General features: G+C 47.1%; 4 protein-coding genes across 4 annotated transcripts; 2 read left to right on the top strand and 2 right to left on the bottom strand.

Annotated features, from left to right (window-relative positions):
- The first annotated feature begins 161 nt into the window (after positions 1-161).
- Positions 162-1,221, top strand: RPL35 (60S ribosomal protein L35). The gene is made up of 3 exons (XM_024466374.1): positions 162-272; positions 372-514; positions 653-1,221. The coding sequence occupies exons 1-3, from the start codon at positions 270-272 to the stop codon at positions 882-884; spliced, it is 378 nt and encodes a 125-aa protein (XP_024326167.1). The 5' UTR covers positions 162-269; the 3' UTR covers positions 885-1,221.
- On the bottom strand, positions 1,222-5,333 carry VC83_02717 (uncharacterized protein). The gene is made up of 2 exons (XM_024466373.1): positions 2,379-5,333; positions 1,222-2,330 (listed from the first exon to the last, which is right to left on the bottom strand). The coding sequence occupies exons 1-2, from the start codon at positions 5,089-5,091 to the stop codon at positions 1,429-1,431; spliced, it is 3,615 nt and encodes a 1,204-aa protein (XP_024326172.1). The 5' UTR covers positions 5,092-5,333; the 3' UTR covers positions 1,222-1,428.
- RAD51 (recombinase rad51) lies at positions 5,326-6,780 on the bottom strand. Its single transcript, XM_024466372.1, has 3 exons — positions 6,592-6,780; positions 6,380-6,527; positions 5,326-6,329 (listed from the first exon to the last, which is right to left on the bottom strand). The coding sequence occupies exons 1-3, from the start codon at positions 6,679-6,681 to the stop codon at positions 5,518-5,520; spliced, it is 1,050 nt and encodes a 349-aa protein (XP_024326173.1). The 5' UTR covers positions 6,682-6,780; the 3' UTR covers positions 5,326-5,517.
- Positions 6,781-6,897: 117 nt separating this feature from the next.
- Positions 6,898-8,567, top strand: VC83_02715 (uncharacterized protein). Its single transcript, XM_024466371.1, has 4 exons — positions 6,898-7,522; positions 7,593-7,621; positions 7,675-7,815; positions 7,931-8,567. The coding sequence occupies exons 1-4, from the start codon at positions 7,333-7,335 to the stop codon at positions 8,318-8,320; spliced, it is 750 nt and encodes a 249-aa protein (XP_024326174.1). The 5' UTR covers positions 6,898-7,332; the 3' UTR covers positions 8,321-8,567.
- The last annotated feature ends 4,505 nt before the right edge of the window (positions 8,568-13,072 follow it).

Genomic DNA, 13,072 nt, shown 5'->3' with positions numbered 1-13,072 from the left:
GACCAACTCGGCCTTGCCTTGTGCGCGGCTCTGACATGGATGCCAAGATATTGACATCACATGACTTATTTTCAGCCTTGCGCTAACTGAGTTGTCCCCAGGTCTGTCCCAGCTCACACGCTAAGCCAATCACACGCTTAGGGCATAAAATACGAAAACCCTACTACGAAAAACAACCCAGCGATCCGCGCCCAGAACGAAGACCGACGACGACGCCCATACCGACCACCACTCCATCTCAATCACGACAACCTCGACAATCATTCATAATGGTACGGAACCTCTTACATATTCGATTCTCGATGCGACGCGCGCGCTCAAGAAACGATTTACAACTGGATCGAAGGGGATAAAAGCTAACGTCGCGATAGTCGTCCGGAAAAGTTAAGACTGGTGCCCTCTGGACCAAGAACAAGGAGGACCTCCAGAAGCAGCTCGGCGAATTGAAGACTGAGCTCGGTCAACTCCGCACCCAGAAGATCGCTGGTGGATCCGCATCCAAGCTCACCAAGATGTGCGTCTTCAAATCCCCCGTCTCAATGCCCCCGAGTCTATAAGCCCATCAATACTCCCTTGTCTCCCACGAGAACTCCGATGGCAATACTCGGTGCTTGTAAGTGGCACGGCATCACTGACATTTCTCGCTCTACAGCCACGATATCCGCAAGTCGATCGCCAAGGTCCTCACCGTCATCAACGCCAACCAGCGCTCCCAGCTTCGCCTGTTCTACAAGAACAAGAAGTACCTTCCCCTCGACCTCCGCCCCAAGCAGACCCGTGCCATCCGTCGCCGCCTGTCCAAGGAGGATTCCGCCCGTGTCCTCGAGAAGACCACCAAGCGCAACACCCACTTCCCCCAGCGCAAGTACGCCGTCAAGGCTTAAATGGCCGGGCAATGAGACGTGGAGTGTTTGGGTTGGAAAATTGGGAATGAGGGAGTCATTGATAGGTGTATATCCAGATGAATTAGCATATTGCTTGCTTTCCCGATTACCATGACTTGAAGCATTTCACCCTCAGGAGAGTGACGACTCGTGACTTTTTTTTCGAGATATGTGAACCTCTGTCCCTGCCGTTTTAAACATGTTATTGGTCTCGGAAAACCTTTGAACGTAGCTGCAAAAAAAGCTAATATTGACCTGCACAAGACCATCCGCAGCTGGTAGTTCACGACACTTCACTGAGTTGAGTATAACCCTTCTCATTCGACGAACTTGTAAGACATCATTTACACTCTCTACGATGATCTCCCTATATTGAAACCCAGACATCATCGCCTCAGTGTTATTTTTTACAAGAACCTGGTATATTCCTCCTAGTTTCTCCCTCTCTAGCTCCTTCCTTTCTTTCGCTCCATCTGTACCTTAACTCCCATTTGAACGCCATTCGTATCATACACAGAACCCGCTCACAGCTGCCTACAACCCCTTAATCCACATCCATATCCACATACCTTTCCTCTCCTCCAACAAAGCTAAACCGCCCTCTGAGGATCCCTTCAACCCGATCCATCTCATCCTGCAATCCGCGCCTCGCGTCCTCCAGTGTAATCACTCTTCTCTTCTCGACAACCCCATTCTTCCTTCCCACTGGTTCCGCTAGGATCCATGCCTGCCCTGGTTCCACGCAGCTCAACGCATTGATAAACTGCAGATACTGTCTCGTGACCGGGGTGTCCAGCTCGTCATTCCCTGCACCAGCGCTCTTCTTTCCGCTCCACAGCGCGAGATCTTTGCCATGCCCACCATTGGCAAGCTGCTGCAGCTTCTGGAGTTGCTGGTATGCTACTGCTGCCGCTCCACGGAAGTCGCCGCGGCGTATCCTCCACGCGTAAAGGATTTTATGCCATGGCACACCGATATTGACGTCAACGATACTCGCGCACTTTTGACTTAATGCCTCGTCGACCAGGGCATGCATTCCCAAGAATGGCAGCTCGATGAGTTCCGCTGAAGCAGAGTTCTCGCAGAGAGAGTAGACTAAGCTGCGGAGGTTGGATTTTTGGATTGCAGCGTCGGGCATCAAATGTAGAGTTGAGTGTGCGAGCTCGTAGCGGGCTGTGTGGAGGGCGGACGAGAAGAGGCGGGAGAGGAGGTCTGCGCGGAGTGCGGTGTCCTTATTCGACTGTGCAGGAGATACCTTGGATTGAGTGGGCAGGAATTGGAGAGCAAGGCGCGCGAAGTCGATGACGTATGAATGCGATTTGGAGGAGTCGAAGAGAGAGGCAATGTGTGCATAGTATGATGGAAGGCCACCGCAGAGACAGTTCCAGTCAGATTCATTAAGTAACCCAGACGAGTGGCGATCGGTCGCCTGTATTTCGGAATGCGCTGCCATTACATTAGAGATTGAGATACCCGGCGACGGAAGAAGCTTACCAAGACCAAACGCAGCTTTCTTAAAGTAAGTTGCTGCTACGGACAAATCTTTGACTGCCAGAGAGCTGCGGCCCTGCATATATACTGAGAAAGGTTCTTGGGAGCAGAATCGGGAAAACGAGACTGCTAGATCCGGGTGTTCGGTCTTCAGAAGAAACGCTTGAATAAGTGCCGGTTGCAGCTCTATTTCGCTATTTGGATCGCAGACACGGCCCAGGAGTTTGGTCAGTGCAGTCAAATTAGACACGTCGGAATCCTTGGCCAGTCCTAGTAGGTGGTTAACAGTGCCTTCAAACACAGTTACTATTTTGAACTCCTGGTGCTTCTGAGCGTCGCTTAAACTGGCGATTGACTCTGATCTCTCAGACTTCAGAGGTGAAATGGAGATTTGCGTCTTCAGCAGCCATTCTAATATTTCAAGATGCTTCAGCACGGTGATAAGCTGTCGATGAACAGCAGCTGTATCAAGCTGCATTCCTTCTTCTTGTTGATCGATCTCGCCCTCAATGAAGGCTAAAAGGGCCAGTTGATCAAAACAGACTGACTGATGGAGCTCAACTATCTCCTGGACTCCTTTTACCGCGACCTTTCTGCCAAGGGAAGCCAACGGATACCGCTCGAGATGTGCTGCCATGTCTTCTGTGCCAGCCATTTCTCTGAACAAATCTTCATAGCTCCCAAGCGTAACATTTTTGAAGCCCCCACCAAAGTATGCCAGCAGTTGCTCGAAATCATCGTCACCGATTTGACCAGCGAAATTGCATCTGTCGTAGAATGATCGGAGATGTTCGGAATCTGTTTGCGAGGGATCTTGGAAGAGTTGCACCGCCAGCTGTGCTTTGCAAGAGTGCTGTAACACATCGTTGAAGTTTTCGCGAAACGTTGCCGCAGCTGAAATAAGGTTGCTGAGCCCCTCCGACTTCCCACCAAAAGCATTATCCGGGTTAAAGTATAGTTCCTCGATGGGACTACACTCTCGGATTACCGACAAACCATTGGCTGTAGCAACAACGTGCAATTGGTTATCCGCATCAAAACTCAGAGCCAAAGCCTCGCCGCGCTGCTTGTCCAGTTCAACAATAAGTCGGTAAAATCGCCGCCATTGGGCATCCATCGCTGTTTTGAAGTGCTCATAATCTATTTGCCCAGTCGACGAACTGCTTAATGGTATAGAAGATCCAATTATAGCACAAATTCTCTCAGATAGATTTTTGTTGCCACGCGCCGATATCTTCTGCGGGCGTCCAAGACTCCTTTCATAAATAGAAAGTGCTGTCTCCACGGTCGCTATTGTGTATTTGCCGGGATACAGTATATAACTGAGCCACTTCTCTGTAGCATCTTCTGGGTCCCATGGAAGAATAACAGGTAGGGGTGCCTGTGACACCGTATCTGTCGCCACAGCAGACCAGCCATTTTTCCAATAGCTGCTGGTGTTATTGGCTGACTGAAGCGTGACATCAACGGTCTGGACCCGATATGTAATATTGTTCTTCCATAGTACCCACAATGATAGCTTGCCACGCTCATCGTTATGCACGGTGGCTGAGAAATCGGCCACGGTCCAAACATCCGTCATGGGATCCCCCGCCATCGGATGCGATGGCTTCAAAACAATCTCTGGAAACATATCAATTAACTCCGCAGTGCCGTCTCCGTTCAATGTCATCGTCCAAAATTTGAATTCTCCGGCGCCGATAGGAGAAAAGGTAACGACAGTAGTTCTCTCGTCGTCTTGGAATACCCTGATTAGCTGGGCTTGGGACGGATGTAATACCCATTTGCCCAGGTCGTTCGGCTCCCTCTCTGCGCCTAAGAGGTCCCCTGTAAACGCAATCTTGCCTGAATCGAGATTCCATACTCTGATTCGATGATCCAAAGACACGGTAAAAGCGTAATTATCACCATCGATATCTGCTTTTGGTACAGCAATCGCAGTAACCGCTGAGAGCTCGATGTTAATCTTCCCGTGCTTGATGGTGTTGCCCCCTTGGAAGGGAATCAGGCTTCTCAGCCCATGCGCCCAACCACCTTCATTATAAAACGTCTCCTTCCATGATGAAGCATCTTCACCAGCTAGTCGGTTTAACCTCAATAGGCCTCCATCGTGGAGAGATATGAGAACTTCTCCTGGGTTTCGCGCAACGAGGCGGTGGGGGTGCTTAAAGCTGAACGCTGTCGACAGGTAAATCTTGCACCAGTCGTCCACATTGTTTTCCGTGCTTGCACGTCGTCTGAAGGAGTCGGGTCTCAGCGTGAGTGTATACAAGTGATTCGATTCTGTCAAAGCCAAGACGCTCAACGTGTCGTGCTCTTCGTGATCGGCCAATGCAATGCAGCCAGGTCGAATTGGGCTCGAAAAGTAGAGTCGGAGTGTGAGAGGGTTCTCGGGCCCGTTCTCTCGTTTGCATACATCCACAGCGGTTATAGACAATGCTTTCCCATCTTCCAACACGCGCCAATGGAAGCTTCGAGGTGAGGTATGGTGCAGGCGGTGGTATATCGAGGAGGCCGACGCTAGATGCTTCGATTTAAATGCATTTTCATCCTCAGTGATTGCGATTTCAGTCGCCGGAGGTCTCTTTTGTGTCCGCGCTAATCTGGTAGAGGCGCCTGGTACGGGAAGGCGTAGGATAACTGTAGAATTGGAAAGTGGTGAGTCGAGATTTATACGCGTCTCCTTGAAGAGATACGGTGGTGCTTGGGCTTGCATCTTTCCTCCATCAAGAAGCAATCATAGAACTCATGAAGAAGGAGCTAGGAGCTGGGCGCAGGCGCTGGTATTCCGTATGGCTGCACGTCAACTTTGTTTGGTAGCAGCTTTTGAAGATACGCGCTAGTCCCAAAATAGAGTTTAGCTCATCACTCCAGTTCCAAACTTCACATTTCCACATCACCATGGGCAGCACTACGCCTTCAAATAAGATGGTATTGCTACAAATGCAAATAGGCAGTTTATTGTTCCCAAGTCCATAATGCTAGGCCAATTAAATGTACAATTCGCGGCATGCTAAAGCACACAATATCTATAACGCCAAGCTCTTTCTGTAACAAAGTTTCTCATAGCCTCGTAACTCAACAATGCACGTTCTCCATACCCATACGATTGTGGACCCATTCCTCGTGTCGCCTAAAAGATCTAGTCTTTCTCGAGATCCTTTGGACTTGGGTCACCAATGCCATCCTCATTGATGGCGAACAGGCAGTCGCTCTCCGGAAGACAAGGGCTGTCGTAAATCTTGCATATTCTCGTCTCTCCCCTTCCCTTCTTCAGACTGAGCCGGGTTGTACTCGCGTGAGCAATAACGTGTCCACCTATTGGCTTCTTAGGATCTGGGTTAAACATCGCGCTGGGTCCTCCATCGACTTGGGCCACGACCTGGTTGGTAATGACAACTGCAATGCCGAACTCGTCGGCAAGACGCTGTAACGCTCTCATAAACTTCCCCAGGTGGGTTTGCCTTGAAGCCAATTCCCCTCTCCCAACAAAATCCGTGCGATATAGAGATGTGGCGCTGTCAACGATGAGTAGTGAAAAGCGGGTTTCGCACATCATCTGCGAGGCAAGTTGCAGAAGCTGGAGCTGATGATCGGAATTGTAAGCACGCGCATATGCTACATTATCGAGGACCTCTTCTCCTGATAGTCCGTATCGATTTGCCACAGCCAATAGACGAACTGGTCTGAATGTTCCTTCTGTGTCGATGTACAAACACTTCCCCTCGCCACCACCCATATCAAAAGGAAGTTGGCAAGTAACCGCCAATGTATGGCAGATCTGACTCTTTCCAGTCCTGAATTCGCCGAATATTTCTGTGACAGAGCCTGTTTCGATACCACCAGCTAATAAGGTATCGAGCTGCTTGGAGCCAGTGGTGATGGAAATCAATTCGCTGCGGCGTTGATGCATTTCTGTTGCCGTAGTGAAGCCCATAGGAACAAGCTTGGAAGCTATTTCCAAATTAGTAGTCAAACAATTACTTCCCATATACGGCACTGACCTTCTGTTAATATCTTCGTTGCCTTTTGCTCCGAGATCCCCTTGATCTGTTCCAGTACTCTGCGGGGAGTGTAGGCAACAGCCTCGACCGTATTAAAGCCGCCATCAACAACAAGTTGAATATCGCGCTTTGTAAGTCCAGCAACGCCCTGATAGTTCCAATTTTAGTGCTCGTCCCGACGTGTCTTATGCTGCAAGTATGAATAATCATACCTCGAGTGACCACAAAGGCGTAGGCGCACCAGGCCCTCCAACTCCACCCTCACCAATGCCTTGCGATCCCTCCATATCCTCGGCCGCCATTGTTGTTGTTACCGAGCCAAGCACAACAACCTTTCTTACGTGATTAGACCAGTTTGGCCAGCCGATTCGAATCGATAAATTCGTGTTAGTTGTTGTTTCTTGTTGGGTGGACGCGTCCCTTGTCGGCTCGCGTTTGTAATCAGTACGCGGTGTCACATGACATATTTGGCTCCTCCTACAACGTACTTGCTATACTCTCTACTCGCCCAACCCACGAACGTTTCATAAGGCAGCAATGGCAAGATGTTACTTGTGCGACAGCCCAAAAGCCCGATCGATGATGGGGCTGTGTACAACTCACTCTGAGCTTAATTGCCATTTAAAAGTGTTCATAACAATTGTAACAATAAGGCTCTAAACAACTAGAACTATGAGCCTTTGCTAAGTTGGTTACTTTGAGATCAAGCAAAGAGAGGAATCCCATCAGCTTCGATTTTCGTATCAATTCGTATATATGTTCCCCAGACTTTAGAGCCACACGGATTCCAATAGCCTAAATAACAGAGAATTGAACCAACCAACGTCCAGGAACAGGTCGCGGTCCGAGGTCAAACCAGCCATCCCGTGTCCCATAGGCGCGACACAACTCTCCAAGTCCTTCGACGACTCAATAATTGCTAATTGTATACATACAACTGTACTCTTATCAATATGCCTATTCGGAATCCATTTGCAAAGCGTACTGGCCTCGAGGGTCTGCCGGACGAAAATGCGACGCCCGAATCTCCTGGTGGCCACGGCTTGGCAGTTGACAATGCGGATATAAAGGCGTCTAAAACGTCCTCCTCATTGAGTATAAATAGCAAGAAGGTTGAACAGCCCCCGGAATATAAAATGAGCGGTAAATTATGCCCTAGATTATGATACTTGAGTATTAGTTTCGCTCCAGAACCTTACTCATATCCAAACAGTCGTCAATGATAGCGGGGTATACTTACCAGTAAGCAAACATCAAAACTTGGATGCGTAGAGCAACTCTGACTATTATGGTAGCCATCACCACCCGAAAAGAAGGGCTTTTGGCCTCGCCGCTCCAACCCATCGAATGCATCTTCCAGTGCGACTAGAAGTTTCGCAGAGATAGAGCCATTCTCCATCTCCAGGGAATCCTTTGATTCGTACAGACGCTCATTTGTCAGTCTTTTTATACCTCCTCTACCCTCTACACCCTCTACCCCCTCCACCCTCTGCCCTCCGGGGGTGGCACAGTTCATTGGATTCACAAAGCATAGACTAATACTTTTAATAGGATATTTCTGCTAGGTCTCCCGTAATGGAGAGTTCATCGTCTGTGAATGGGCGCCAATCTCTCGATGCGCGTCTACCCCGCTTACCGCGCTCATCACTTCACGAAGGGCGCTTTCAAGGGGGCCCACCAACAGAAGAAGAAGAAGGCGAAGGATTTGAAGACGTGGGTCTGAATGACAACCCGGTCAAAGACAAACCTGCCCCGAAGAAAAAGGGTTTCTTTTCGAGGCTGGGCGACCAGGGCTCAGATGAGCCCGCCTTAGCGACACCTTTGACTTCCAGATTCCACTTCACAAGTAGGAAGAGAGATCTTAGTGGGCAGGGTGCAGATCTAGGCAACATGGAGAGGCCAGTGACAGCTAATTATCAGGAAGTTACTGAAGTGCGGTAGATACCCGTGTGAGAGTTTGCCTACGCGGGCTTTGTACTTTATATTGACACTTGAGGGAGTTGGTACGGTGTTTGGCAACGTTTGGGTATTGATTTCTGTGGATAGAACATACATATGATGGTGACTGGATGGAATTACATGTCATGGGGGGGGATGTGCTAGTTGCCTGTTCCGATAGAGATATCCTTCGTTAGGCATAATATGACACCACGAACTATGAGATTTATTTTCCCTTCCAATAATAAACACGAATAGTAATTCAAATAAGCATATGTTAAAAGACTCAAATAATTCAGCCAAATTTGTCGGGATGATACTTCATTGCAGGGTTAGCACAAATAATCATAATAATCATGAATATTCATGATTATCACATGATGTTATAATCACGTGGCCTAAGTAATTATCTAGTATAGTAGAAAAGGAAACCAAATATACATTAATCTATCTAAATACTTCTTAAAGTATTAATTTAGCTATAAATTCCTCTTCTAGATCCTCTTCTTCTTCCTTTATAAAATCCCAACTCTTTAAACAAGCTATTACTCTAAAAATGTCTTTAGAAAGCCTATTTCTAATCTTTAAAATAATAAGGCTACCTATACTAAAAAAGCTCTCTATAGGAGCACTAGTAGCAGGGATTTGTAAATAGCGCCTAGCTATAGTAGCTAGAATTGGAAATCGAGATTGATTTATTTTCCAATAGTCTAAAGGATTAATCTAAAGTGGTTTATCAGTACGTCGGACATATCAGTAACTCGGACACTTTTCCTTGGCATTCTACTTTGAATATTAATAAATCAACCATAACATATTAAATTAACTATAACTAAGCGGAATCAGATGAACTAGACATATCTATAGCTTCTTGACAAGTTCGCGCATTATGACCAGCTTTTCCACAGATCCCACAGCATCGCCTAGACGGTTGCCCCTCCTTGCGACTACCCCCAACCGCACGTACGTCGTGTCATACCTGCTCATCCACATCCTTCTGTGCGATAATATCTGCATCCTCTACTATAAGTGCACCTCCTTCACGGACACGAGCCTTTTTAGCCCTGCGGCATTTGCTAAGGGCTTCATTGGCTGCTCGAAGGGTACGTACCTCAGCGGACAGAAGGGTGTTCTCATGTGCTAGTCGCTCCGTACCCTTTGCCAACGCAATAACTGTCCCGAAGAGTAGAGTTGGCGAGCTTCCTTGGTGACGGGCAATTCGATTTCGAACGAGGATTGTTTGTGAAAGAGCTTCAGTTTGGTTGGAAGGGGTCTGGGAGACCCAAGGGTTGGTGTTGGCAGTAGAGGGTCTAGAGGGAGTTGGAGTCCATAACCTCACGTCAAGCTTTGAAAGCACTGCTTGCGGGTCGAAAGGCACTAAGCCAGCTCCGCGGAACCCGGACTGGGCGTTTTGGGCTGTCATGGATTCCAGATATGCTGCTCTAAAGGCGAGAAAGAACTCGACCTTGGTAATGTGGTTGATATGAGCCTTAATGTGTTACGGCTACAGTAACATGACTGTAAGGATGCCTCCTTACCTAGATACTCGAAGAACCTGTCTCAGAACTGTTACGGTCACTACAAGCATGAAATCTGACTCGGTGTGGTTTCGAACCAGTAGAGGAGCACATAGCGAGTTACACTATAGTGGGGGATGGTAAGGGTGTAGGGTTCAGGGTCGATGCTGACCTGTTGCGGTGGAAGGATCAGGGCTAGGGTTGGGATAAACAAGTCAGGCCCGTTTCGGGTACTCAAGGAAACAGACTCAATGGGGTTCCCCCTTCATCTTTTTTGTATCCTTCATAGTAGACCTATAGGATAGCATCCGTTTAGCCTCCGACTCGCACTCTCATATGCTATTACTGTGAGCTGGGTGCCCTGTGTCCTTACAATGACATCATGGTTACAGGGCCAGGGCCTAGTAACGTGACGTGTGAGTCACAGGGGGCAAGCGGGTGTCATACTGACATTCGTTGCACTCAGTTTGCTATCAAACTCAAGAGCAAACTTGGAAATCTCCTCCTCAAACCTACAAGTCACTATACATATTTTGGCTTATCACACCAACAACAAGAGCAATACTACTCAACGATTGCTACAACCATCTATGATTCATTACACGTCATCGCCCCTTAGTTACTGGGCCCATATTACCACATAGCATATCTCTACAACCCTCTATGATTCATTACATGACATCACTCATACTACCACATGACATATCTCTACCAACTAGAGGCCTAGGAGCATGAACGATAGCTCTAAAAGCTCCTACGAACCTCTATGATTCATTACATGTCATCACTCTTTAGTTACCCACAAGATTGGTTAAGTTATGACATAATTTGTCTGTGACATAATTTGTCTATGACATAATTTGTCTATAGGGGTACTCTGACCTTGGACCTCCTTTTACTTCCTATAGGCTACAAACCTAAGAGATGGTTCTATGGGATTCTCTTACATCGACTACAGTTACCAAGCCTGGTAAGTCATGGAAAGTCTTGGAAAATGAGAGAACTACATTCCTTTAGCATAAATAGGATTGCCCTTTCCTTAAGAAAGGGCAAGCAGACAATACAGTAAATCTACTATCACATACTTCCACGTCTTTTCCAAGCTTCCAAGCATTGATCTTGTTACTCCTTGAAAAGTCAGTGAGGTGTTAACCTCTGACTTACCCCTGAGTTCCCAGACTCAACATTTGTTGCAACTTGTCTGAACCACTTCACTACATCACACACCTGATTGCTGCATTGTGGAATAGTCTAAGCTACGACCCTTTGGCTCTGTTTTCTAAGACAGTGTGTTGTCTTAGTAAATTCATCCCTTCCTTGGGTGGCTAGATTCTCACATCTGGTGCACCCACCATTACACCGGGGTAGGCTGCCATGTGATGGGCCTAATGGATAGTTGCAGAAACTAGTGGATATTGGATAGTTGAGCTATCCATGAACTATCCTGAATATCTAGCTATCCGCCAACTATCCAGATTACCCATGTGTAATGGTGGGTGCACCAGATGTGAGAATCTAGCCACCCAAGGAAGGGATGATTTTACTAAGACAACACACTGTCTTAGGAAACAGAGCCAAAGGGTTGTAGCTTAGACTATTCCACAACGCAGCAATCAGGTGTGTGATGTAGTGAAGTGGTTCAGACAAGTTGCAACAAATGTTGAGTCTGGGAACTCAGGGGTAAGTCAGAGGTTAACACCTCACTGACTTTTCAGAAACAAGGAGTAACAAGATGAATGCTTGGAAGCTTGTAAAAGACGGGGAAGTATGTGATAGTCGATTTACTGTATTGCCTGCTTGCCCTTTCTTAAGGAAAAGGCAATCCTATTTATGCCAAAGGAGTGTAGTTCTCTCATTTTCCATGACTTTCCATGACTAACCAGGCTTGGTAAATGTATTAGAAATCAAGTGCGACCCACAACTAGCTTGCTAATCATGTAGCGAATGTAAGAGAATCCCATAGAACCATCTCTTGGGTTCCTAGCCTATAGGAAGTGAAAAGGAGGTCCAAGGTCAGAGTACCTATAGACAAATTATGTCATAACTTAACCAATCTTGTGGGTAACTAAGGAGCGATGACGTGTAATGAATCATAGAGGGTTGTAGAAGCTTTTGGAGCTATCGTTCATGTTCCTAGGCCTCTAGTTGGTAGAGATATGCCATGTGGTAGTATTGGCCCACCCCCTTAAGGAGGAGATTTTCTTAATAACTTGTTCAATGAGTGTCCAAATGATATGCCGTGATGTATGTAGCATAAACAGATGTAGTAGAAGAGTTTGCAGCAATCGTTGAGTAGTATTGCTTCTGTTGTTGGTGTGATAAGCCAAGATATGTATGGTGACTTGTAGGTTTGAGGAGGAGATTTCTAAGTTTGCTCTTGAGTTTGATAGCAAACTGAGTGCAACAAATGTCAGTATGACACCATGAGGCACGACGCCACTATATAAGTAGATAGTATTTCCTTAGATAGGAGCTTTGTGCTCAACTCAATATAGTATTCTCTACAATACTGTAACGTGTTACTTGGAAAGCCTTTGTGTCTAATCCCCTGCCTCCTCTGTCAAGTCAACCTTACGCAAGAAACCTCTGTGTCTTCTATCGTTTAGAAGTCAGCGTTACAAGCAGGCATACAAAGTGTAATAATGTTGTGTTCCTTGCAGTATTCCTCAAACTCATCTGAGTGGTGGCTCTCATGACCATCAAGGACTAAGAGGCGATAACCACCAACACTCCGGGTCTTTGTATGCTACTCAAAATGCTGAATCCAATCCATGCCTCTCTCGTTTGTAGTCCAGACATTTTCTGTAACAGCAATTACCCAATCGCTTGGAAATCCACTGTTCTCATACCAAGATGCAAGGTGGTTTTTGCCTGCAACAATGACAAATGGCGGCACTGCCCAACCTTGAGAACTAACACCTTGGATTACTGTAACCCATTCCCGATTGCCAGGCTGTACCTTCTTTGCTTTTGTACGCCCATCTGAGCTTGTCACAACCATAGCAGTTGAGATAATGCCCATCATAAACCCAGTCTCATCAAAGTTGTAGATATCTGCTTCATTGATGCCATATTTTGCAATTGTGTTGCGTAGAAGCTCAACCAACAACGGATGACTTCTGGGTCCTCGCACTTAGCCCTCTGGTAGTCGTATTTGCGCTGGAAGCGTGTCCGGAGCTCTACACGCAGCTTAACAAAGTTTGAAGCCCAACGCGACCCGACGCGTGGCGCGTCGCAT

Source organism: Pseudogymnoascus destructans, assembly GCF_001641265.1.
Source record: "Pseudogymnoascus destructans isolate 20631-21 unplaced genomic scaffold scaffold_5, whole genome shotgun sequence".
Classification (NCBI taxonomy): Eukaryota; Fungi; Ascomycota; class Leotiomycetes; order Thelebolales; family Thelebolaceae; genus Pseudogymnoascus; species Pseudogymnoascus destructans.
Note: the sequence above shows the minus strand (reverse complement) of the source record. Positions and strands in the feature narration are given on the sequence as shown.

Coding starts and splice junctions, on each gene's coding strand:
- RPL35 (XM_024466374.1), top strand. Junction 515..652: donor GCATCCAAGCTCACCAAGAT/GTGCGTCTTCAA, acceptor CTCGCTCTACAG/CCACGATATCCGCAAGTCGA.
- VC83_02717 (XM_024466373.1), bottom strand. CDS start 5,091: ATGCAAGCCCAAGCACCACCGTATCTCTTCAAGGAGACGCGTATAAAT. Junction 2,331..2,378: donor GAAAGCTGCGTTTGGTCTTG/GTAAGCTTCTTC, acceptor ATGTAATGGCAG/CGCATTCCGAAATACAGGCG.
- RAD51 (XM_024466372.1), bottom strand. CDS start 6,681: ATGGCGGCCGAGGATATGGAGGGATCGCAAGGCATTGGTGAGGGTGGA. Junction 6,528..6,591: donor CGCCTTTGTGGTCACTCGAG/GTATGATTATTC, acceptor TGGAACTATCAG/GGCGTTGCTGGACTTACAAA. Junction 6,330..6,379: donor AACGAAGATATTAACAGAAG/GTCAGTGCCGTA, acceptor ATTTGGAAATAG/CTTCCAAGCTTGTTCCTATG.
- VC83_02715 (XM_024466371.1), top strand. CDS start 7,333: ATGCCTATTCGGAATCCATTTGCAAAGCGTACTGGCCTCGAGGGTCTG. Junction 7,523..7,592: donor CCCGGAATATAAAATGAGCG/GTAAATTATGCC, acceptor ATATCCAAACAG/TCGTCAATGATAGCGGGGTA. Junction 7,622..7,674: donor ATAGCGGGGTATACTTACCA/GTAAGCAAACAT, acceptor CTATTATGGTAG/CCATCACCACCCGAAAAGAA.